We start from the raw sequence: 22,592 nt of genomic DNA on the forward strand, positions 1-22,592 counted from the left end.
CTTTCCCTATTGTTGCTGTGTCTGACACTACATCTGACGTCCACTGGTCATCATGCACATGTATCAAAATACTATACTATTTGAAGTGCAAATAACCGTGTTAAATTATTATAGAATCCATTGTCGCCATAGCAACTTTTTTGTAAGGAGAGCAACAGAAGTTAGATGTCATAAAACATCGGTTTACTGCACTCGCCGCTTGAAACCTGTCCTGGTAATAACTTGTAGCACACACAAGCAAAAACGAAACAGATGCAAACAATACACTTTTTTAAAGGTTTGTTATGGACATCCCGATTAAACTTCACTGGATGAAGGCTAAAGATTTGTGCAGGTTTGAGTACGAAATCTGACAGCAGGTAAAGTTACTCACAGCGTGTGTCCACACACATTGACCATCAGCTTCAGAGATGGATTTCTGTATTTAGTCGTCTTGCACCTCGGGCATCCCTGATCATCCATTATTATTATTCGTTAGAGTCCGTCTGCAAAATAATAAAATAAATAAATAACAGTAATCGACGCACTCTACAGCTCACAACAGAGCGCACGACAGTGTTACACTTAAACCCGTCCTGGAGGAAACATGTACGTGTAGTACAACCGTTCCCATGCAAACATTGCTCAAGTTTGATCTCTGTCCAGCGCTGAGTTTCAACGATAGAACGATAGATAGAACGATAGATAGAACGATAGATAGACATAACGATAGATTGATATTGCCAAAAGTATTGGGAAACCCCTCCAAATCATTGAATTCAGGTGTTCCAATCACGTCCATGGCCAAAGGTGTATAAAATCAAGCACATAGGCATGCAGAAGCTTCTACAAACATTTGTGAAAGAAGGGGTCACTCTCAGGAGCTCAGTGAATTCAAGGGTGGTTCGGTGATAGGTTGCCACCTGTGCAATAAGTCCATTCGTGAAATTTCCTATAACTAAATATTCCACGGTCAACTGTTAGTGATATTATAACAAAGTGGAAGCAACTGGGAACAACAGCAACTCACGTAAAATCACAGAGTGGGGTCAGTGCATGCCGAGGCGCACAGTGCGCAGAAATCGCCAACTTTCTGCAGAGTCAATAGCTACAGACCTCCAAACTTCTTGTGGCCTTCAGCTCAAGAACAGTGCATAGAGAGCTTCATGGAATGGGTTTCCATGGCCGAGCAGCTGCAGCCAAGCCTTACATCAACAAGTGCAATGCAAAGCGTTGGATGCAGTGGTGTAAAGCATGCCGCCACTGGACTCTAGAGCAGTGGAGACATGTTCTCTGGAGTGACCAATCACGATTCTCTGTCTGGAAATCCAATGGACGAGTCTGGGTTTGGCAGTTGCCAGTAGAACGGTACTTGCCTGACTGCATTGTGCCAAGTGTAATGTTTGGTGGATAGGGGATTGTGGTGTGGGGTTGTTTTTCAGGGGTTGGGCTTGGCCCATTAGTTCCAGTGAAAGGAACTCTTAATGCTTCAGCATGACAAGATATTTTAGACGATTTCATGCTTCCAACTTTGTGGGAACAGTTTGGGGATGGCCCCTTCCTGTTCCAACATGACTGCGCACCAGTGCACAAAGCATGGTCCATAAAGACACGGATGAGCGAGTTTGGAGTGGAGGAACTTAACTGGCCTGCACAGAGTCCTGACCTCAACGCGATAGAAGACCTTTGGGATGAATTAGAGCGGAGACTGTGAGCCAGGCCTTCTCGTCCAACATCTGTGCCTGACCTCACAAATGCACTTCTAGAAGAATGGTCAAAAATTCCCATAAACACACTCCTAAACCTTGTGGAAAGCCTTCCCAGAAGAGTTGAAGCTGTTATAGCTGCTAGGCGGGCCAACTATTAAACCCTACAGATAGATAGATAGATAGATAGATAGATAGATAGATAGATAGATAGATAGATAGATAGATAGATAGATAGATAGATAGATAGATAGATAGATAGATAGATAGATAGATAGATAGATAGATAGATAGATAGATAGATAGATAGATAGATAGATAGATAGATAGATAGATAGATAGATAGATAGATAGATAGATAGATAGATAGATAGATAGATAGATAGATAGATAGATAGATAGATAGATAGATAGATAGATAGATAGATAGATAGATAGATAGATAGATAGATAGATAGATAGATAGATAGATAGATAGATAGATAGATAGATAGATAGATAGATAGATAGATAGATAGATAGATAGATAGATAGATAGATAGATAGATAGATAGATAGATAGATAGATAGATAGATAGATAGATAGATAGATAGATAGATAGATAGATAGATAGATAGATAGATAGATAGCAATAATTTAAGTTTTCACTCAGTTTTAAAGACATTACTTTAAGACCAAAAACTACAGTTTCAAACGGAGATATGAACTAAGGGGTAGGGCTTGTATCGTTTGAAGTGTTGTATGATCAGTCTGAGTCTGTTCAGAGTAAGCTCAGAGTAAACACACAGCAGTAGCACAAAGGGTTCGAATGAGATCGCACCTAGACCAGGTGAACTGCGGGAGCGCGTCACGGCTGAGTGACAGATTCATTTTAATGGTTTCGCCTTGAAGCTGCGTTCGCCCCGCCCCTTTAAAAATTTCGTGTAGCCAATCATGTGTGTCCTCCCCCCCAAACCATCGGGCTGAGAAGTCACGCTGCTGGAGCGAAAGGGGAAAGCTATCCACTTACAAAGACACCCGATATCACTCGCATGGCGCACGGGTAACCTGATCAGCTTGGGCAGAAACGAGGCGGGGTGACGGACTAAAGGAATCTGAGGTGAAGAATAAAAACAATGTCTGTTTCCTCTAGTGAAGTGACAGTGGCAGGCGACATCAAAAAGGAAAATGTGAAGTACACGGAGACTCTCGAGAGCTCCACGGACAATCGGGGGCACGTCAAACTCCTGACTCTTGACTCTCCGGTGGCCGCCGGGATGCTCGTTGGGCAGCAGCAGACCTCTCCACTGGAGCGCAAGATGCCCGCAATGGACTCTTTGTCTGCGCACACTTCACCCGCAACTACCGCGAGCTCTTTGGCTTTCTCACCGGAGCAAGTTGCGTGTGTTTGCGAAGCGCTTCAGCAGGGGGGCAACGTGGATCGACTCGCCCGGTTCCTGTGGTCTCTCCCGCAGAGCGACTTATTGCGCGGTAACGAGAGTATCCTCCGCGCTCAGGCGCTGGTGGCCTTCCACCAGGCGCGCTACCAGGAGCTTTACAGCATCTTGGAGAGCCACAGCTTCACCCCCTCGTGCCACTCTGCACTGCAGGACTTATGGTACAAAGCCCGGTACACGGAGGCGGAGAAGGCCCGCGGTAGACCGCTGGGCGCAGTGGATAAATATCGGCTGCGACGAAAGTTTCCCCTGCCCCGGACCATCTGGGATGGAGAGGAGACGGTGTACTGCTTCAAAGAGCGTTCCAGGAACGCGCTGAAGGACCTCTATAAGCAGAACCGGTACCCGTCCCCGGCCGAGAAGAGGAATCTGGCCAAGATCACAGGACTGTCCCTCACACAGGTTAGCAACTGGTTCAAAAACAGAAGGCAGAGAGACAGAAACCCGTCAGAGGCGCAGTCCAAAAGGTGAGCAAGCCTGGAAACCCACGAATACAAATTTTGTTCAATGAATGAATGAATGAATACTCAATGATTTTATAAAGAATTTTAATTAAGTTCTATTGGCAAGACTATTGAGATGCAGTTTTTAAAGCAACTTTAAAAAAAGTTTCTGCTTGTGGATTGTCACAGCTTGTAGGCTGTCTACATTTAGGTGCATTTATTTTAAATTTAAAAGGCAGCTTCTAAAGGACATTATGTACACCCAAAGTGTGCGTAAAATGTATCGCGTGAGTCACCACCTCGTGTGCATGTGTGTGTTTATTTTTGAGTGAGTAGCTACTCAGGATCCATTGACGCGTAAGGTTTGCCCCACCACATAAATCACTCTGAACTATTTACTTTTCTTTTTAGCCAGAGGGGATAGGAAAACCTCCTCTTCAGCACTCAATTTTAACACACACACACACACACACACACACACATGCAGTAGTAATACAGGATTCGCTTTAATGTTTAAAACTCTTTGTGAACAAAGCTCCAGCGCACCTGGTGGAGGTGACCTTACACACATACATCATTTTTTCCATTCACAGAAAGCTGATGTCACAAGCTCCTTGAAGCATTTTGAAGCAATCGTATATTTTTATCACTTGAATGAGGCAATTTTATAATTTACAGCTGCACTCCTCCATGGCCAACATTTTAACAAAAGAAAAACACTATATTTCTTAGAGAACCAACAATTCATGTTTGGACAATATCAGTCAGAAAATGCATGTATTTGTTTTATAGAGGACATCTTAAATGCCTCATTCATTCATATTGTGCTTTTATGTAATGCCAAATATGGGGGGTGTGGCAAATGTGATATTAATAGGCCACGTCAGACATTTTCAACCTGTATAGATCCAGGGACCCCATTTAGAGTCTCAATCCCTTTAACAAAGTTTTTTCTCGGTAGTATTTTATTATTAATATTATTGGCAAACATTATAACCTTTTATGATGTTTAATAGATCACCAATGTTTGGAAAAAAAACATGAATACATATAGAATATGTCTGAAAGTCCAATATATCTAAACTCTATTAACATTAAATAATGACATAATAATTTAGCAATACTGAAATATGTTTTTAAACGGAAAACAAGGATCAGAACGCAGTGATTTCGAGACGAGTTTAAATGTATGTTTCAACGCCACGCACAGACGCTTGTGTAGACAGACAGAACGCGTCTTGTGTTTAAGCTCCCAACCACGGAATGACGTTATCACTAAAAAATTATTTGACGAAATCTTTTGGCTGTGAAGAGGAACACATGCCAGTTGTGGAAGTCCTGCCGGAGTCACACAGCTGCTGCAGTCATTCATTAAACGTGCCCTTCTCTCTCAACTACACGAATGTATGTTTGAACAGCTGAAGTCACTGTGAAATATCGTCTTCGGCGCGCAGTGGATGAATCGCGCTGCATCGGACTTTTGAAATATCAGCTAAATTTAACCTCTCGTTACTGGCGGACCCTCCCCGTCTGGCGAAGGACACTGTGAACATAAAGCTGACCATTTGTGAAGTCATGCTGTGATTGCGAGGTTGTGTCGCCATGGGACTTATTGCGCCAAATGGTGTGCGTGCGTGCGTAAAAAGAGAGTCTGTGGTACAGACAGGATTACTCCTGACACGCGAAGACTGTGATCTAGGGGGTCCCGCGGTGTGAAGTGGATACGCACCTCTCCATTTGTCCATGCGCGCTCCCGTCTCCATCTTCCTGCAGCTGCGTCAATCCGCGCTCATGTACAGTTCAAAGAGTGAAAAGTTGGTTCATAATACAATATTCCCCCATAGTTTTTTATATAGTGTTTTGCATACAATATTGTTAAAAGCATCAACAGTATAAAAGCCCAGATATAAAGCATTACATAACAATAACATAACAATAAAAATTTGCTTGCCACAAGTAGGCCTTTGCATTTATTTTTCTTGCTTTTATGATTTAGTTGATTTTTTCCTTGATTTAAAACTGGAATCTGTCCCTCTCTGTTTTATGTTGTAATGCCAAAGCATTGTCAGCTGTATTCAATAAGAAATTGTGCAAAATAATAAAGTTAAAGTGTTATGATGGAGACTCAAATGTTCACTCTTTCACTCTCCCTCAGTGAGTCAGATGGAAATCACAGTACGGAAGATGAGAGCAGTAAAGGTCAGGAGTCTTTGTCCCCGTGTCCGATGTCGACCTGTGCCGATGGGGCTGTGGGTAATACAGTTGTGCCTCTCTGCTCTGGAGCTCTGGAGGCCGGGGTTATCGTCCAGCAGGTTGGAGACAGCAGGAACTCTGTCTCGTCATCGTCGGTCATTTTTAACGGAGTCTCAGTCAACACGCCCGCCTCTGTTTTCCACAACGGCACCCCTTCCTTTCTCTCCACCACAGGACATGTCCTCTTCAGTGGCATGAACTTGGGACTCCAGTCCCTGGCTTGTAGATCAGTGGCAGATGTGGAGATGGATGGTGCAGGACAGGATAAAAGGGTAACGGCAGACCCTGCACTGGCATACCCCTCTTTTCACTGCAGTGTGAATGGGACAGACGTAGAGGTGAAAGCAGAGGATGTCAGGCAGGATGTGTCAGTTCAGGACCAGACCACGTCCATTAACTCGACGTTTACTGTCACCTCGTCCGATGGCTTGCAGCTTGAAGGTTACAACTTGGTTCCTGAAGGCAATGGGTCCTCACTGCTTAGCAACAAGATGGCGCTTCCTTCCTTGCAACTCTCGTCATCTTCTTCACCCTCATCAGTTACACAAGGTGAGAGAGCAGGATGAGAAGACCACATGTTTGTTATGAAGGTCAAAGACGTGATGTTCATTTTGTTGTTCTCCTGCAACTCATATGGACAACAACGTTAATACACCTCTCTTATGATGAGCATGAAATTTAATTATTAAACATTTAGCTCACTTTGAGTATTTTTTTTAGGGCATAATGTCAAAAATGTCAGGGTGATACAACTGCCCTGATATCATATTGAAAGAATATCTTCAGTAAAAGAATGAAACTCTTGAAAAGGAAACCTAAGTGGCATAATCTTCTATTATTACGGTATTTTTTAATTAGAAAATAGTAATACGTTTCTTTTTTGGTACGATTTTTAAATGTTTTGGAGAGGTCTATATATATATATATATATATATATATATATATATATATATATATATATATATATATATATATATATATATATATATATATATATATATATATATATATATATATATATATATATATAATGTAATTTATTTCTGTGATGGCAAAGCATCAGCATCATTACTCCAGTCTTCAGTGTCACATGATCCTTCAGAAATCATTCTAATATGCTGATTTGCTGCTCAAGAAACATTTATTATTATTATCAATGTAGAAAACAGTTGCACTGCTTAATCATTTTTCAGGATTCTCTGATCAATAGAAAGTTCAAAAGAACAGCATTTATTTGGAATATATTTTTTATAACATTATACAATTCTTTATCGTCACTTCAATTTAATGTATTCTTGCAATAGTCTAATAATTTGACCTTTTATGTCAAGTCAAGGTTAGGTCGTAAAACGTCATGATTTTCCCTTTTCTTGTTATCGTGGTCAATCTTATGTCACTGACCCATGAACTGAATAATAATTGAGCATGTGTCCTTAATATTTGTATACCACCGAAAAGGTTTAAGAGCTTTATCTTTTCTCTGATCTTCTGTCAGGCGTTGTTGATGGCAGTTCTCCTGCTCCCGCCTCTCTGTGTCACCTCCGGGTGGAGGAGCAGGACAGGCTGCAGCTGACCTCTCTTGAGCCCAGCGCGGCACTCTACGGCCTGGCTAGCGTACACACACTGTCTGCTGTAAAGAAGGAACCTTTGGAGACTCCTGGTGGATACCTTTACCACCTGGGTTACTCCCATGACCCCATACATAGCACCCCCACCTCACTTAACACCACCATGACAACGACTCAGCAAGACTACAGTACTCTGACAGTGAGCGTACCCTTACTCACCCAAACGGACCTTACCAGCGAGTTCAGAGGTCATGATGCCCAGATGACCTCCAGCCTAAATGGAGACTTCCTATGTGCAGTTTCAGAGGGAGGGAAGGGAGAGATGAGAGAAGTGGAGGAAGAAGAGGAAAAACAACTGACAAAACTAAAAACAGTCCATATAGAGGAAGAGATGACTGACCTTTAAGCTTAAGAGGAGAAGGAGGTAAAATACTTTTTACTGAAATCGCAACATTGAATTTTTTATGCTTTTCACCCTCCAAATGTTTTGTTGTTTTTTTAATGTAAGTATTAAATTATTTTTGGTGAATCTGTCACTTGGTTTGACTCCAGTTTGGTTTGGAGAACCTATGCAAAGTCATATTTGAAGAATACAATTTTTGGAAAAGTGTTTGTTTTTGTTCTTTTACTCTTTTATCGTTCTTTCCACACATGCAGGTACCTTTTTCAGCTGTACTATATCTATAGCAATATAACAGGGGTTTCCAAACAAGACAGTGCTAGAAGGTCCAGGGAAAAGTTTACAGAAAAATCTATTTTTTTTTTTTAAATTAAATAACTAGCAAAATAAAAGCTTGCAGAAAATTATAAATAAATAAATGTTTCTGTTAAAACTGGCTGAAAATCCCAAAATTAATAATAATTATTTTATTATTTTATTCTCTACTTCTAACAAAACTGGTAGGTAGAACATAATAGAAACATAATAACATAATACAAATGAAATCTTTTTCAAATGATTTAGAATATGTGTGAAACATCATCTAATATTAAAATATTATATAGTCTTTATACATAAACGTATAGCTGCTTTTTATATTTTAGGAATGGGCTCCCTTTCCAAGGGAATTATCGTTTGGAATCGTTTGGAAGTCTGAAACCCCCTAGTATATAACATCATAATATTTTTTCATATTTCTTCCAAATCCCTAGCAATAACTATTTTAAGAGTTTACATTAGTTTTTGAGCTACAGGTAGCAGACAGCTCTTATTTTCTCTCTGTCTCTCCCTCTACCTCTCTTCCTCTTACAGTGGGGAGTGTGGACATATGTGTGTTTTATGAGAGTCACCTGCTAGTTTCTGCCAAGAAGAGTTGAGGTTAGCAGACAGGTGGACGTCTGGTCATGTGTCATCTGAGGCGAACCTTAAAGGTCACCTCCCTACGGAAACACACATGCACAGACACACTTTATTCCCAAGCAGATTAAAATACTAAATCTTTGACAATCTTCGTGGCATTGTCATTGTCATTACGTTGACTGCATCTTCCAATTACAATAATAACATGCAAATAATATGCACTGTATATCAATACAAAATCCACAACGTTTGCTTATACAAATTAAGGGATGAGTCAGAATGGTTGGTAATTGCAGATTGCCACAGATGCTGCAAGTTTAGGGTATTATCAGCATACAAAATATACCCAGAACTACTTGATTCGTTTGAGATAAACATTTGATTAAACTCATCTACAATGATCCATCATTGCAAGCAGATCATGTGAATTTGCTGTCAAACTGAATGTCGCCTAAAAAGCAATAACAACCAATAAGAAAACCCAAGGTTTTAATTTAGAAATCAGACAAAAATATCTAAATAAATGTTAAAAGGACATGCCAGCACAGTTGTAAATGTGAAAAAAACTTTATATGATTGTGTATGTGAGTGAGTTGTGTGCTTGTTTGAATGGAAGTGTGTGTGTGTGTGTGTGTGTGTGTGTGTGTGTGTGTGTGTGTGTGTGTGTGTGTGTGTGTGTGTGTGTGTGTGTGTGTGTGTGTGTGTGTGTGTGTGTGTGTGTGTGTGTGTGTGTGTGTGTGTGTGTGTGTGTGTGTGTGTGTGTGTGTGTGTGTGTGTGTGTGTGTGTGTGTGTGTGTGTGTGTGTGTGTGTGTGTGTGTGTGTGTGTGTCTCTACAGTAGTTTTGAGTTTTGAGTTTGTTCTTTGTGCCTTCTTGCTTTCTGAAGGTCAAAGTTTGGTTGGTCTTCAGGTTCACATTTTTTTAATTACCATTATTGGTGCTGGTTTGAAATCTTCAGTATTTAACTACATGACGAAAGCTACGACGTTTAGAAATCAGAGTTTCTTCTAGAAATGAAAATGATATAGGTGTGAAATGAGCTAATGTACGGCTAATGTAAATGTATGAGCAAAAAGAGCATTGTGAATATTATTTTAGCATGAACAAAACTGTTAAAGTTATGATGTATTTTTCTAAAAAAGAAAAAAAGAAAAAAAAAATTGTGATCCATTAAATATTTATACTGGAAAAACAGCCTCACCCGAGTGATTTCATTCATGACTGTGAGAGATCTTGTAAACTCTCAACGTGGATTTGTTTGTGTTCTCGTGTTATGTCTACAGTGGATGTTAAATATTCAGACGGACAGGAAACATGCAAATAAAAAGATTTAAGTAGCCAGGGAGGGGAGGAAAGCAGAGACCTGATACAGAAAGGCCAGGCCGGGTGCTGGAAAATCAGCGGTGATCGTTTGCACATGCCTGGTGGTCTGGAGCTTGTTAGCAAGCTGCTCTTGTCTCAGACTCCTAAATTCAAATAAACAGGAGGGCGATTTCTGGAGGCCCTGCCGCCTCCTGTTAGGGGGGTCCAGACGGAGGTAGAGAAACAGACAGAGAAATTGTCTCTGATTTGTAAATGACTAATACAGATGGCACTGACGGGCGTTACGTGGATCTCAAATGCGTTGTTACAGTTTTAAAAACCACAGAAACCCAAGCTAGCCCAACAATTGGCGCTTTCCCCTGAAATTTAGCTGAGAGAACTGGTTTGGGTGCCAAACAAATCGGAATGTACCACCATCTCAGCGATATTGCCAGGACTCTTTCAGACAGGACAGGACAAAAGAGCGAGCGAGATAATTGGAACAGATTGTATGAGGAGAGGAAATAGGAGCATTGTCACCTGTTCCCTAACAGTCTAGGTGACCCTGTTGCCATGAGAGATGGCCAGGTATCGGATAACACCGGCTCGAACAATGAACGCAGTGGGAGAGAAGAGTTTTCGAGCTCATTCTGATGATGTGCAACGGTTTTATGTCCTATTTTGCCATTAACAACATGCAAATAAAAGCGCAATGCGATCGAAACCACTCAAGCATACCTCACACTGAGCATCAACGAGAAGCGGTAGTAAAAAAATTGAACCTCTCAAACTGAGCCTTATTAAAAACGATGACCTCTCACCTTTGGGGGGTTCAAAAGAGGGGGGACTTAACTCTGAATAGCAAACAGAGCTGGATTTGTAACCTGAACCTCCCCCCACGCCCCCACTAATGAGAGGTGAAAGGGCACACGCTGCTCCTCAGCTGTGGTTCATACCTGTGTGTAAGAGAGAGATTTTACTGGTTTGGATGATGTGTATGAACCAGACCAATACTTGTGAAAGTGTAAATGTAAATGCAGAGTGCCAGATAAACTCGCTGACAAGGGAATGCGAATGCAGTGTTTATTTGAAGATTAAAGCTGAGCAGTTCCGATGTGCATAAATGCTATTATACTAAATAAGAATCATACAAGTTGAACCTGAACTACAACTAACTGCTTATAAGCTTGGATCATATCAATTGTGTAATCCAACGTGCATTCTTTGCCTTTGGGGATATGAGTCTGTCATCCTGTCATTCATCTTTACTGAACTTTGACCTCTGGAGCCTTACACAATTTCTTTGGTATGCCTGCCTAGAGAGCGAGGGAAGGAGAGGTACAGGGGAACATTTGTCATGCATATCATACAGTTTTGTGCAGTTACAGGCCTACTTTTCAGATATTGCTAAACGCGTGTTTCTGCAAACAGCTGTTGATCCATCTGGGCTGCTCCTATTTAAAAATATGCACACAAAAAACAACATTTATTTTAGGGGTTTATTGAGAAATTGTCTTCAAATAAAACCATCAAAGTATGTCATCAATTGATTGAATGACACATTCAATGAAGAGGATAAGCATGAGGATTTCAGTGAAACATGCACACACACACACACACACACACACACACACACACACACACACACACACACACACACACACACACAGGGGTTAATCTATGCCCCCTGGTGAAATTGGACCACAGAGTGAGAGAGCACAAGTGTTTTTTTCATTACTTCTTCTGACAGCCCACACACACCACTTCGTAAGAGTTGCAGGACATTATTCTTGAATTGATTTAAGTATTCTTGAGTTGTTGTTCCAGCAGTGTGAAGAGAAGAACATAAGAACAAGACACAATTACAAACTAAACAAAAAATTATCAATAAAATACATGAAATAGATCATAAATATTGAACAGAAAGTCAATTTCATTTGTTTATTTGTGGCACTGACTGGCGCCCTCTCCCTGTAGTACGAAAATATGACACTTTGACTTTGGATGGATGTATTTGGATTTATTGTGCAATATTGTTTTTCCTTTAGAAATGTATTGAGCCTGTTTAAATAAAATATGCAATTATAAAGCAATGTTTAATGAATAGTATATGTCTAATTAGGCAATGTTCTTTCTAATTATAGTCTTACAAAAGTAAGATGTGTCCTATTTCAATACACAAAGATATTTCGTGTTTAGTTTCAAATATTTGATATTCTCTCATCACCAGATTGCTTTTTGGAATCCTTAAACGACTCAAACCTGTTAAAACAGATTTATTTGAAGGACAACGGAGATTATGAAGAAAGTTGAATTGCTGTAAAAAAATAAAAATAAAAATATTGGTTTCCATCCATTTAACTTTCTATTCAATTATATTATTCTGTTATATTCTAATAATTTCTATCTCATTTTATTGACGCTTGATTGACCATTAATTAAATTCAAAGTGGTCGAAATTTTACTTTAAAAAATTACAAAATACTACACATTTTCTTTTTATTTGATTTTTAGTATAGCTTGCATCCAAATCAAAAACAATGATACCATTCAAATAATTTCAGCTCAAATTAATTTATGTGAAAGTATAATAAGAATAAACTATAACCTATTTTTGAACGTTTTTGACGTTTTACTTAACAAATCAAGTCAATATGGGCCTATAGTAGTATGTATAATTACGTCCAGTCGGTTATACGCCCTACATCTAATTACAGGCATAAAAAACAAATGCAACCAAACAATGTTAAAAATGCATTTTTTTTTTTTTTGCTTGCTGTTTAAAACGAATTAGAATAAAAGGTTATCTGATCAATATTACTTTAGAACTGAAACTGGTAAAATGTAGGCCTATGTGCTGGATTTTTTTCTGCTTCAATAAGCGGCTGCAACAACGTCTAATTAGCGGTGGATTCTCCTCCGCTCAGTCTTTCATTTACACCTCACAGAAAACTCATAAACACACACACTCAGTGAAAAGAAAACAGTTTACACCTTCACAGTGGTGGAGCACGGACTACTAAACATGAAATATGGTGACATATTGCACTTATTAGTGTGTGTGTGTGTGTGTGTGTGTGTGTGTGTGTGTGTGTGTGTGTGTGTGTGTGTGTGTGTGTGTGTGTGTGTGTGTGTGTGTGTGTGTGTGTGTGTGTGTGTGTGTGTGTGTGTGTGTGTGTGTGTGTGTGTGTGTGTGTGTGTGTGTGTGTGTGTGTGTGTGTGTGTGTGTGTGTGTGTGTGTGTGTGTGTGTGTGTGTGTGTGTCCTCACTCCGTGTCATCACAGTAGAGCTCATTGGCAACGTCGGGGACGCGCTGTGCGTGAACGCGCGCGCTTCTGTTAGTTAGTCCATAACATCTTGAAATGATCATGATCTGAGAGCGGGCAAGTCGCCGTGCTGGGGGCTGGTAGAGGATCTAGTGTGGGATGGAGGGGGTGCATTGTGCTGGACATACTACCGTAACCTGAGCAGAGCAGCCATCGGCCCACGTACAGTTCAAGACAGAGGACACAGCAATTATGCACAAATGTAGAATATGCACAGTATAGAAGCATGGTTCACACTTTACATTACTGTGGATTTCTCTACAAAAATAATTAATATTAACTTATTAAGGTGTAGCTAAAATTGGTTATTCATTTAAACAATGTGTAAAAGAATGCAATATGTGTAACATGTAAATTTGTGTTTGTGTTATTGACTCCAGAAGCTCATTTAGAATGTATAAATTCTGATTCTCATATAATATTTAGATTAAGTATATTCTAAAATGCAGTTAACATCTGTTTGCTGAGTAAACCATGTCTGTTCAATGGCATTAAAATCCATTATGGAAAAAAAAAGAGGGGGCGGATAAACGCCCCTGACTGAACACGGATGATTGTTTTCACAGGTGTTAAGGGGGCCAATTAAAGATTACACTGATACTAATTAGCATTAGGGAATATTTAGAGTCCAAATCTTCACACCGTTCTAAAATGTATAGGGGAAAAATGAGAGGAATATTTTTTTCCAAAAAAAAAAAAAAAAAAAAAATTAAACAGCCTCCGGCGGACCAGCTGGATTTCCCGGTGTCATGTTACGGATATCTTGAGAGATAAAGAGCTGTGACCGGGAGACTAAGAGCTCGTCAAGCTCACAAGTTATTCGCTAATGGATCGGTATAGAGTTTCAGACCCACCTTACAAAACCACACAGACCAAAATGCTTCAGCGACGGGGCTTATGTGCATTTTCAACCAGAAAAAGAAATTAAAACATGCAATGATAAAATGCGGTTATTTAATAGACCATATATTCAGCCAAAACCGTGTTATAGTCTTCTTGATTTTTTTTTTTTATGGTTCGTTAGATATACAATAATTTCTGTTTCATTAAACTTTCTTCAGGCCAGTATTGGGTCATTTAAATCACATACACGGGTTTAAAAAAAATAGATAACTTTGATAAAATAACTTTGTAACCTAGGTTTTATAAGGCATCAAGCTGAATAACTTTTATTAGTTCCTATTGGAACCATTTTAAGATTTTTGAGACATTTTAAAGAGTGGAGGTAATCAAAGCAATTTATGACTAGTAGCCTAAGTTATCAGAAATAAAATATTAGAAATAAGGTCGAATTCAAGACGTTGTATTGAATTCATCATTAAAATAATAAGACGAAGGACATTCTTTCTCAAGGCCAATGACTTGAGGAAGTTGGCAGAAAAAAGACATCAGGTAGGCTAATTTATATCGTATTTTGACGCATGAAGACATTGTTATCTTATGTATGTATTTTTTACATTTATTAATTAGAGATGGTTGCCTGTACGACCATTTATTAAAACGAAGTCAATAAAAAATATTAGAATAGGCCTATCTTTACCTAATTTCCGACAACTGAGCCTGTATTACATAATACACATTCAAAGATGCATTTTTTTTTCTGCATCTCCCTTTCAGCATCTTTGACAGACTCTTGAATCCATCATCACACCTCCTGACCCACTTCAAAATTAACAAGCTGTGAAAATGACACCCAATTAGGCGAACACATTGGTCTCGTTTCTTTTTTTGGATATGATGGTAAATTATAATTAATCTATAATAGCTAATAACTAAAAAATAAAGCAGAAGTGTAAACAAATTATAATTGAAGCCTATAGCCTACCTCTAAATACTGCGATGTCAAGAAAAACAGAAGGCGATGTAAATGCTGGATTCAAAACTGTGGAGGTGCTTGTGATAATTTAATAATTGATTAGTAGCCTATCAACGGTATAGTGTGAGTGAGTATGTGCGTGTGTGTGTGTGTGTGTGTGTGTGTGTTCAAGATCTCCAGTTTCAGGCCTTGACGTCCGCCCTCCGGGGAGGAAACGGAACGGATCTGTAGATGCAGTTCTGCTCTGCCTGCCGGTTCCACAACAGACCGGGGCGAGCTAATCACGGAATGACGCTGTGCTGGGCTTCTCTGTCATATATCCATACGGACAGACCGCATCGGAATCTCACGTGTGCAGCCCCGAAGGGTGATAGTGGTGCCACACAACCGGATAACAGACGGTTATCAATATTGGAGCTGCATCAACAGATAAACGTGGCACGGTGCTTTTTGTACCAGGGCTCATTTGAGAGGAATAACTTTAGAGCCTTGGATTAGGAGGGTCTTACGTGGTGGATTGCATCGGGGCGCCATGTCAATCTTGCCCTCTTTCGGCTTTACGCAGGAGCAGGTCGCGTGCGTCTGCGAGGTGCTGCAGCAGGGTGGGAACCTGGAGAGGCTTGGACGTTTCCTTTGGTCCCTGCCAGCCTGCGACCACCTCCACAAGAACGAATCCGTGCTGAAAGCGAAGGCCGTGGTGGCCTTCCACCGAGGAAATTTCCGTGAGCTCTACAAGATCCTGGAAAGCCACCAGTTCTCCGCGCACAACCACCCGAAGCTGCAGCAGCTGTGGCTGAAGGCTCACTACGTGGAGGCGGAAAAATTGCGGGGCCGCCCGCTGGGCGCTGTGGGCAAATACCGAGTGCGCAGGAAATTCCCTTTACCCCGTACGATCTGGGACGGCGAGGAGACCAGTTACTGCTTTAAGGAGAAGTCTCGGGGCGTGCTGCGTGAATGGTACACGCACAATCCCTATCCATCTCCACGGGAGAAGCGGGAGCTGGCGGAGGCAACGGGACTGACCACCACACAGGTCAGCAACTGGTTTAAAAACAGGAGGCAAAGAGACCGGGCAGCCGAGGCAAAAGAGAGGTGAGATCTTGCTTAAAAAAGGAATAATAATAAATATACAAACATAATAAAATATAGGCTACCGTTTTGTGACAGTGCATGAACTAACGCTTTAAAAAAAATAAAGCCAAAAAATAGTGTTCATTATTGTTGTCAGTGAGGACAACAATATTTGACAAATGTATCACATATCAAAAACATAATGTAGTCCCTCAAATTCAACCCGTACACCATCTATAACTTGTTTAAATATTTTATATTAATAGCCTACTTTGCACATTGGCTGTTTTTTTATTTTTATAATTTGGTTATGTGATTCAAAATTATATTTTGCTCTAACGAACGAAAGAAGAGAAGAAAAATTATATTTGTACTTTTTGCAGAATTTATTTAGGCTCATATTCGTATAGCCTAATTTAATTACAGATGTTTAATGTTTCATATCAAATAAAAATTGATTTATTTCGTTTTGTATTACATTCTCTAAAATTGTCTCGAATTCTAAAAGCTTTTAATAAATCTATGATGACAGATATCTTTTTAGTCATGTTGACTTATAAGTGAAATACATTCGTGCGTAAACAATCAAAAGAGTTTATTTTCTTGTTTTAAAAACAAAGCAAACATAAAGCATGCAGTTTTCGTTAGCCGATGTAATAATTATTTGTAGGCTATAGGTTAAACTATTTTGAAACCATAACACTAGTGTAGCCAAATTCTAGGCCCATGACATGTCAAGTGGGCCTATATATAAAATGTTAAAATGCAATATTCATCCAACAGAGAAAACAGCGAGAACAACGGCGTTGGCGGTAAGCAGAGCCAGCGGTCTCCGCTCGACGGAGTGAAGTCGCTCATGTCCAGTTCGGAGGATGAATTCTCTCCGCCGCAGAGCCCCGAGCACAACCCCGTGCTCCTCCTGCAGGGAAACATGAACAATCCCGTGGCTCCCGCATACCCAATGCCCGGCCTCGGTGCGCAGCTCTCGGTGCACAGCATGCAAGGACATCCGCATCAGATCCAGGATTCACTATTGGGATCTCTAACATCCAGCCTTGTGGATTTAGGATCTTAGGATTCCTCGTTCACATTTTAAGCGACAAGACTTATAAACATAACCAATATTTACGGCATTACCGCATATTCTTATGGCGCTACGGACGTTTGCTGATATAAACTTGCAAATGATTAGAAAAAGGGGAGTTTCTCTGAGTTTTGAGTTTACTGCAAAAGTGCATCAAATTTGTCAAACCAGCGAGGCCAATAGCCTATTTAAGAATATTCACAGTATTGTTGGATGCATAAACTTTTAATAATTTATGATGTTTTAATCAAAGTTAATTTATAGAAATTGTTCTGTATTGGACAGCAGGGATTTCAATGAGAAAAGCATTGGCTTCAAACATCTTCAACTAAACTATGGATTTGGAAACTGTTTCGTCCTTTATTTATTTTTCATTTAGTTTAAATATATGTAGCCACTATTTACAATCTTGTTGTTTTAAAAACAGTGGCTCTCAAGATCACGTTTTTTTTTACAATCACATATTGTCAAAATCTTCAACTCATCATCAACACTTTGAGCATTTTGTCTTTGAGTGTGTTAATAAAAAAAAAATCAGAAAACGACAATAAATGAAAACAAAGCCTCAAAATAATAAAAATATGTCAATCCACGTGACACGTCCAAGCCGGAAGAGGGCATGGGCGCGTGAAAAATGAGAACGCCTGAAACGTCAACAAGAAAAATTGGCCCTTACGCAGAGGGGCAGAGAGACGCCAAGGCGCCAGGGTGCACGCAGGGCCGGGGTTGACTTTTTGACCGTTATTCAGTAAAAAAAAAAAAACTGGTCAAAAAACGCACACATTGAGTCACTTTAAGCCTTAACGTTAAGTTTGATAAACATGTATTAGTTCATTACAATGACCGACTTAACAAAACGAGAGAGAGGGAAAACGGGGGAGTAGCCTATTGCTCATTTTTTTCTGTTAGTTCTGGGCCACTGAAAATTGACACGATCCGCAAGTGCCACTCTAAACACCTCGTCCACCCAAACCACGACAAAACAGTGTCGACCCGATTTAAAACAATTGTGAACTTTTTCTTTTGTGTGTGTAAAAACTGCAGACACTGCCAAATAATTTAACAAATGGAATTTGTCGCACATGTGCTGACACTTTTTAAGACAGAAAGATAAAATATGACCATACATTTCCAGCTCTGCAAAAGTAAATTGTCAGCAATATTCATGCGATCGACTCTTTCTGTCTCCCTATACCTCGATAGTCTCGTGTCAGTGTAAATGGTTCTGAACAGAGAGCGCAGAGGGTTTCCGGGCCCTAATTAGAAACATTCTCCGGGTGTAGAGGGGCTTGATTGCAAAAATAAGGGGGACACCCTTCCAGCCTCGAGCCACAGGGTGCAGCACAACAGAAATGTACCTTTGGAGTTCAATCTGCCTGGAAATAATATTTATTAGGCTATTCCCTGTCACTTCAAACAAAAAATAAACATAGGTGATTTTTACAAAATATCTTTAGAACTGAGAGTAAATATCATATTGTGCCTGACCTAAATTCAGGAACCCATAGAATTCTTCCAACAATGGCCAATGCTGCCTGAATGTCAGATGTGGTTTTAATCAACAGTCTAATTATATTTTGCACATATAAACATTACTTACATCTGCTTTCCTCTTATTGGTAGTTTCTACAAACCAAGAAACGGAGAAATCCAAATAGTAAAAAACTGGATTTGATTTTTGTGTTTTGTCAACCAATTGGTAGACCACATTTTGGTAGCAGAGTAAAAGTTTAAAAACACATGGAGTGAAGCCATAGAAAAGGCATTTTTGGTTCCCCGAAGAACCTTCCAGTGAACAGTTCTTAAAATATTTTTTTTTTCTTAGTGTGAAGAACGTTTTAATAATCTAAAGAACATTTTTCTGCTATAATGAAACTTTTGTGCAATGGAAAGGTTCCATAAAAGTTAAAGGTTCTTCATGAAACCATAGATGCCATTAAAAAAACTTTACTTTTAAGAGTACCGCATTAGGGTAAATATCTTGTAGTCTTCACATTGAAGCCAAAAAGCATTCTCACACTACACAAAACAACTCAAATGATTGGTTGAGATCAACACCTTTTAGTTCAAAGTCAGAATAAAACAAACAAAGTGAGATTTTTGGTAACACTTTATTTTACAGTGTCCTTGTTACATATGTTACATGTACTTACCACAGTAAAAGCAGTGAATTATGCATAATTATATGCAACAAACCCTCAACCAAACCCTAATCCTACCCTCACCCTATAGTAAGTACATGTAGTTACTTAATATTACTCAGTCCTTAAATATATAATTACACTGTAATAATGACACCTTGAAATAATTCAAAGTATTTAACTATTCTCTCCTCTGGATATAACTAATGATTTTCTGTCCACTGATGATATGTTTAAATAAACTCTCCAACTGCAAACCATGAAGCAAATATATTAGTATTGGACTAGATTGGGTATTGATCAGATCATGATGTCAATAGTGTTGTATTCTCTGGCACTGACAAAATGCCGTGAAATACGTCTGGTGGCAAACCTGTATGTGACAGTCAATCTCACACTCACACACTATCTGTTTGTCAGGTGGCTTCACCTGCACAGGTAGCCACTCATCCAGAACTCTCAAAGAAACTGACCCGCAAATGGGTTTTGGGGGGAGGGGGCGGCACTGAAGGAGCTTTTAAAGTGAGTCTCAAGAGAGCCAGAAGAGGGGGATTCTGTTACCATTGATGCATTGACCTGACAACACTTCAACCAGCCAGACCCCCGACAAAGACTAACATGTGTTTGTGGGAAAGGGATATGGGTGATACATCAGTTCTGAAATCCACTTTTCTGAAGGTCACTGAAACTGAAGCAGCCATTTCTCACTTGCAGTCCTTTATCAGGACACACACACACACACACACACACACACACACACACACACACACACACACACACACACACACACACACACACATCTCAGAGATAAGATAATGCTTATATATCAAGCAAGAGGGGCTGTATGCGTAGACACTTACATTTGCACAGGAAATAGTACTTTGGCTGTTTTAGGTTTGAAACAATAAATAAAAAATGGATGGATGGATGGATGGATGGATGAGATAGATAGATAGATAGATAGATAGATAGATAGATAGATAGATAGATAGATAGATAGATAGATAGATAGATAGATAGATAGATAGATAGATAGATAGATAGATAGATAGATAGATAGATAGATAGATAGATAGATAGATAGATAGATAGATAGATAGATAGATAGATAGATAGATAGATAGATAGATAGATAGATAGATAGATAGATAGATAGATAGATAGATGGAACAATAGAACGATAGATAGATAGAATGATAAATAGATAGAACGGTAGAATGATAGATAGATAGATAGATAGATAGATAGACAGACAGACAGACAGACAGACAGACAGACAGACAGACAGACAGACAGACAGACAGATAGATAGAGATAGATAGATAGATAGATAGATAGATAGATAGATAGATAGATAGATAGATAGATAGATAGATAGATAGATAGATAGATAGATAGATAGATAGATAGATAGATAGATAGATAGATAGATAGATAGATAGATAGATAGATAGATAGATAGATAGATAGATAGATCTTTAAAAGGTGAATCTTTAAAAACAATGTCTGTCGGAAGAAAAAAATATAATTAATCTTGGCATCTTTTTCAGGCTTGGAAGCAGAGTTTCACTCCAGGGAAAGAGAGAGGGAGAGAGAGAGAGAGAGAGAGAGAGAGAAAGAGAGAGAGAGAGAGAGAGAGAGAGAATAAAATTCGAGATGGCTCCATTAAAGAAAAAAACTCAGGAAATGAAAACAGAAATGTGATAGCTTCCTGTTTTTCATTGGGACTTGGAGCATTCTCCTTTTGGGATGTAATTATTACAATGAGATCAGTGTGATATAGTCCAAAAACCTTAGACACACACACAGGCGCACACATACACACCCTCATTTTGTAGTCTAATCCAGGTTTCTCTGGCGTGCTTCTGCTGGCTGACATTCCAGTGGCAATTTTGTCTCTCTGGATCACAGTGATCTTGATCCACATTGATTATGGAATTCCGGTAAAGTTCGGATATCAGTGGGAGAACTGGACGGACTACACAAAACAGTTTCCCAGCAGGCATTACAAAAGGGCTTCTCTCTCTTCTCATGTTTTACTTCTCTCTGTGTTTCTTTTTTCTTTCTTTCTTTTTTTACTTTGCTATGCCAACACTTCTGTGATTAATTATTTAGCTAGTTATGTAACTCACATATTCATTGTCTAATAGTGCATTAAATTAAGCATCATCAGCTTTACATACAATATTTCAATGAAGAGGCTTCCAGAATAGACACATCTATTTTCCTGATAAAACAGCAGGGAATGCATGAGCATCCGAAAACACACATTTCACTTAATTCTCTGCAGCACACATTTTAATTGTCTGCGCAATTTGTTTTGCTAACACACTGACTCTGTTGACTTGACTCATTATCTCATTAGTCTTAGCAGGAGCTGGTAAGAACCATAATGACTGTGGCTTCAGGGTTATTTACCACAATGCCTCTTCTGCCCTCTGGTGGTAATGTTAAGCATCACTTAAAGTTTGGATCGGGAAGGCGGGAGTTTGGACTTCTGTTATTCTAAATCACACAAATGGGTGAAAACGTCGAATTATATGTTAAAAGATTAACATAAATTGATCTGTAGCTTTAAAATCCTAAAATTAAGAGAGATTACAGGAGAAATGGCTATTCATGCGTCGCTACAATAACAGTAAAACAAGACAAAGAAATAAGAGCAGCAAAGAAAAACAGTCTTAGACATACAAACTATTATAAGAGGTTGTACACACATTATCTTAGAGAAGCTTAGAGATTTTGGAGAATAAATATGAACCTAAATTATTTTATGTCGAGAAGAGCAGGTAGCCTACGCACAGAGACAAAAAGGTGTCAAACTTGTACCTTTAGGGGTACAACAGCTTGTCAACGAGGCAGTGCCCTTAAAGGGACAGTTCACCCAAAAAGGAAAATTCTGTTATCATTTACTCACCCTCAATTTGTTCCAAACATGTATGAGCTTGTTGTGTTTTGAATGTTTGTAACCAAGCCGATAGAGCAACCATTGACTAGCCTACCATAGTATTTTTTCCCCTACAATGGTATCAATGGTTGCTCTATCTGCTTTGTTACAAAACATTCTTCTAGATATCATCTTTTGTGTTCAGCAGAACAAAGAAACTCATACATGTTTGGAACAAATTGAGGGTGAGTAAATGATGACAGAATTTTCATTTTTGGGT

At 39.3% G+C, this 22,592-nt stretch overlaps 3 protein-coding genes across 3 annotated transcripts in view; 2 read left to right on the forward strand and 1 right to left on the reverse strand.

Moving 5' to 3' along the window:
* The window catches only part of mnat1 (MNAT1 component of CDK activating kinase), a 28,995-nt gene extending 28,418 nt beyond the window's left edge, over positions 1-577 (reverse strand). Inside the window, exon 1 of the mRNA XM_079843141.1 lies at positions 374-577. Within this exon, the coding sequence (XP_079699267.1) occupies positions 374-462 (89 nt within the window). The 5' untranslated portion in view covers positions 463-577. The remainder of the gene's footprint in view (positions 1-373) is intronic.
* Positions 578-2,658: 2,081 nt separating this feature from the next.
* On the forward strand, positions 2,659-9,872 carry six4a (SIX homeobox 4a). The gene is made up of 3 exons (XM_079843142.1): positions 2,659-3,589; positions 5,721-6,367; positions 7,314-9,872. The coding sequence occupies exons 1-3, from the start codon at positions 2,802-2,804 to the stop codon at positions 7,790-7,792; spliced, it is 1,914 nt and encodes a 637-aa protein (XP_079699268.1). The 5' UTR covers positions 2,659-2,801; the 3' UTR covers positions 7,793-9,872.
* Positions 9,873-15,327: 5,455 nt separating this feature from the next.
* Positions 15,328-18,034, forward strand: six1a (SIX homeobox 1a). The gene is made up of 2 exons (XM_079843691.1): positions 15,328-16,221; positions 16,984-18,034. Exons 1-2 carry the CDS (start codon positions 15,662-15,664, stop codon positions 17,273-17,275), a joined length of 852 nt encoding a protein of 283 aa, XP_079699817.1. The 5' UTR covers positions 15,328-15,661; the 3' UTR covers positions 17,276-18,034.
* Positions 18,035-22,592: the final 4,558 nt, after the last annotated feature.

Source organism: Gobio gobio, assembly GCF_949357685.1.
Source record: "Gobio gobio genome assembly, chromosome: 18".
Lineage (NCBI taxonomy): Eukaryota > Metazoa > Chordata > Actinopteri > Cypriniformes > Gobionidae > Gobio > Gobio gobio.

What these genes read in the sequence shown, in the direction of transcription:
- six4a (XM_079843142.1), top strand. Translation starts at nt 2,802, where the DNA reads ATGTCTGTTTCCTCTAGTGAAGTGACAGTGGCAGGCGACATCAAAAAG. An exon ending in TCAGAGGCGCAGTCCAAAAG is followed by an intron (nt 3,590 to 5,720) that starts GTGAGCAAGCCT and finishes ACTCTCCCTCAG; the next exon opens with TGAGTCAGATGGAAATCACA. An exon ending in ACCCTCATCAGTTACACAAG is followed by an intron (nt 6,368 to 7,313) that starts GTGAGAGAGCAG and finishes ATCTTCTGTCAG; the next exon opens with GCGTTGTTGATGGCAGTTCT.
- six1a (XM_079843691.1), top strand. Translation starts at nt 15,662, where the DNA reads ATGTCAATCTTGCCCTCTTTCGGCTTTACGCAGGAGCAGGTCGCGTGC. An exon ending in GCAGCCGAGGCAAAAGAGAG is followed by an intron (nt 16,222 to 16,983) that starts GTGAGATCTTGC and finishes TTCATCCAACAG; the next exon opens with AGAAAACAGCGAGAACAACG.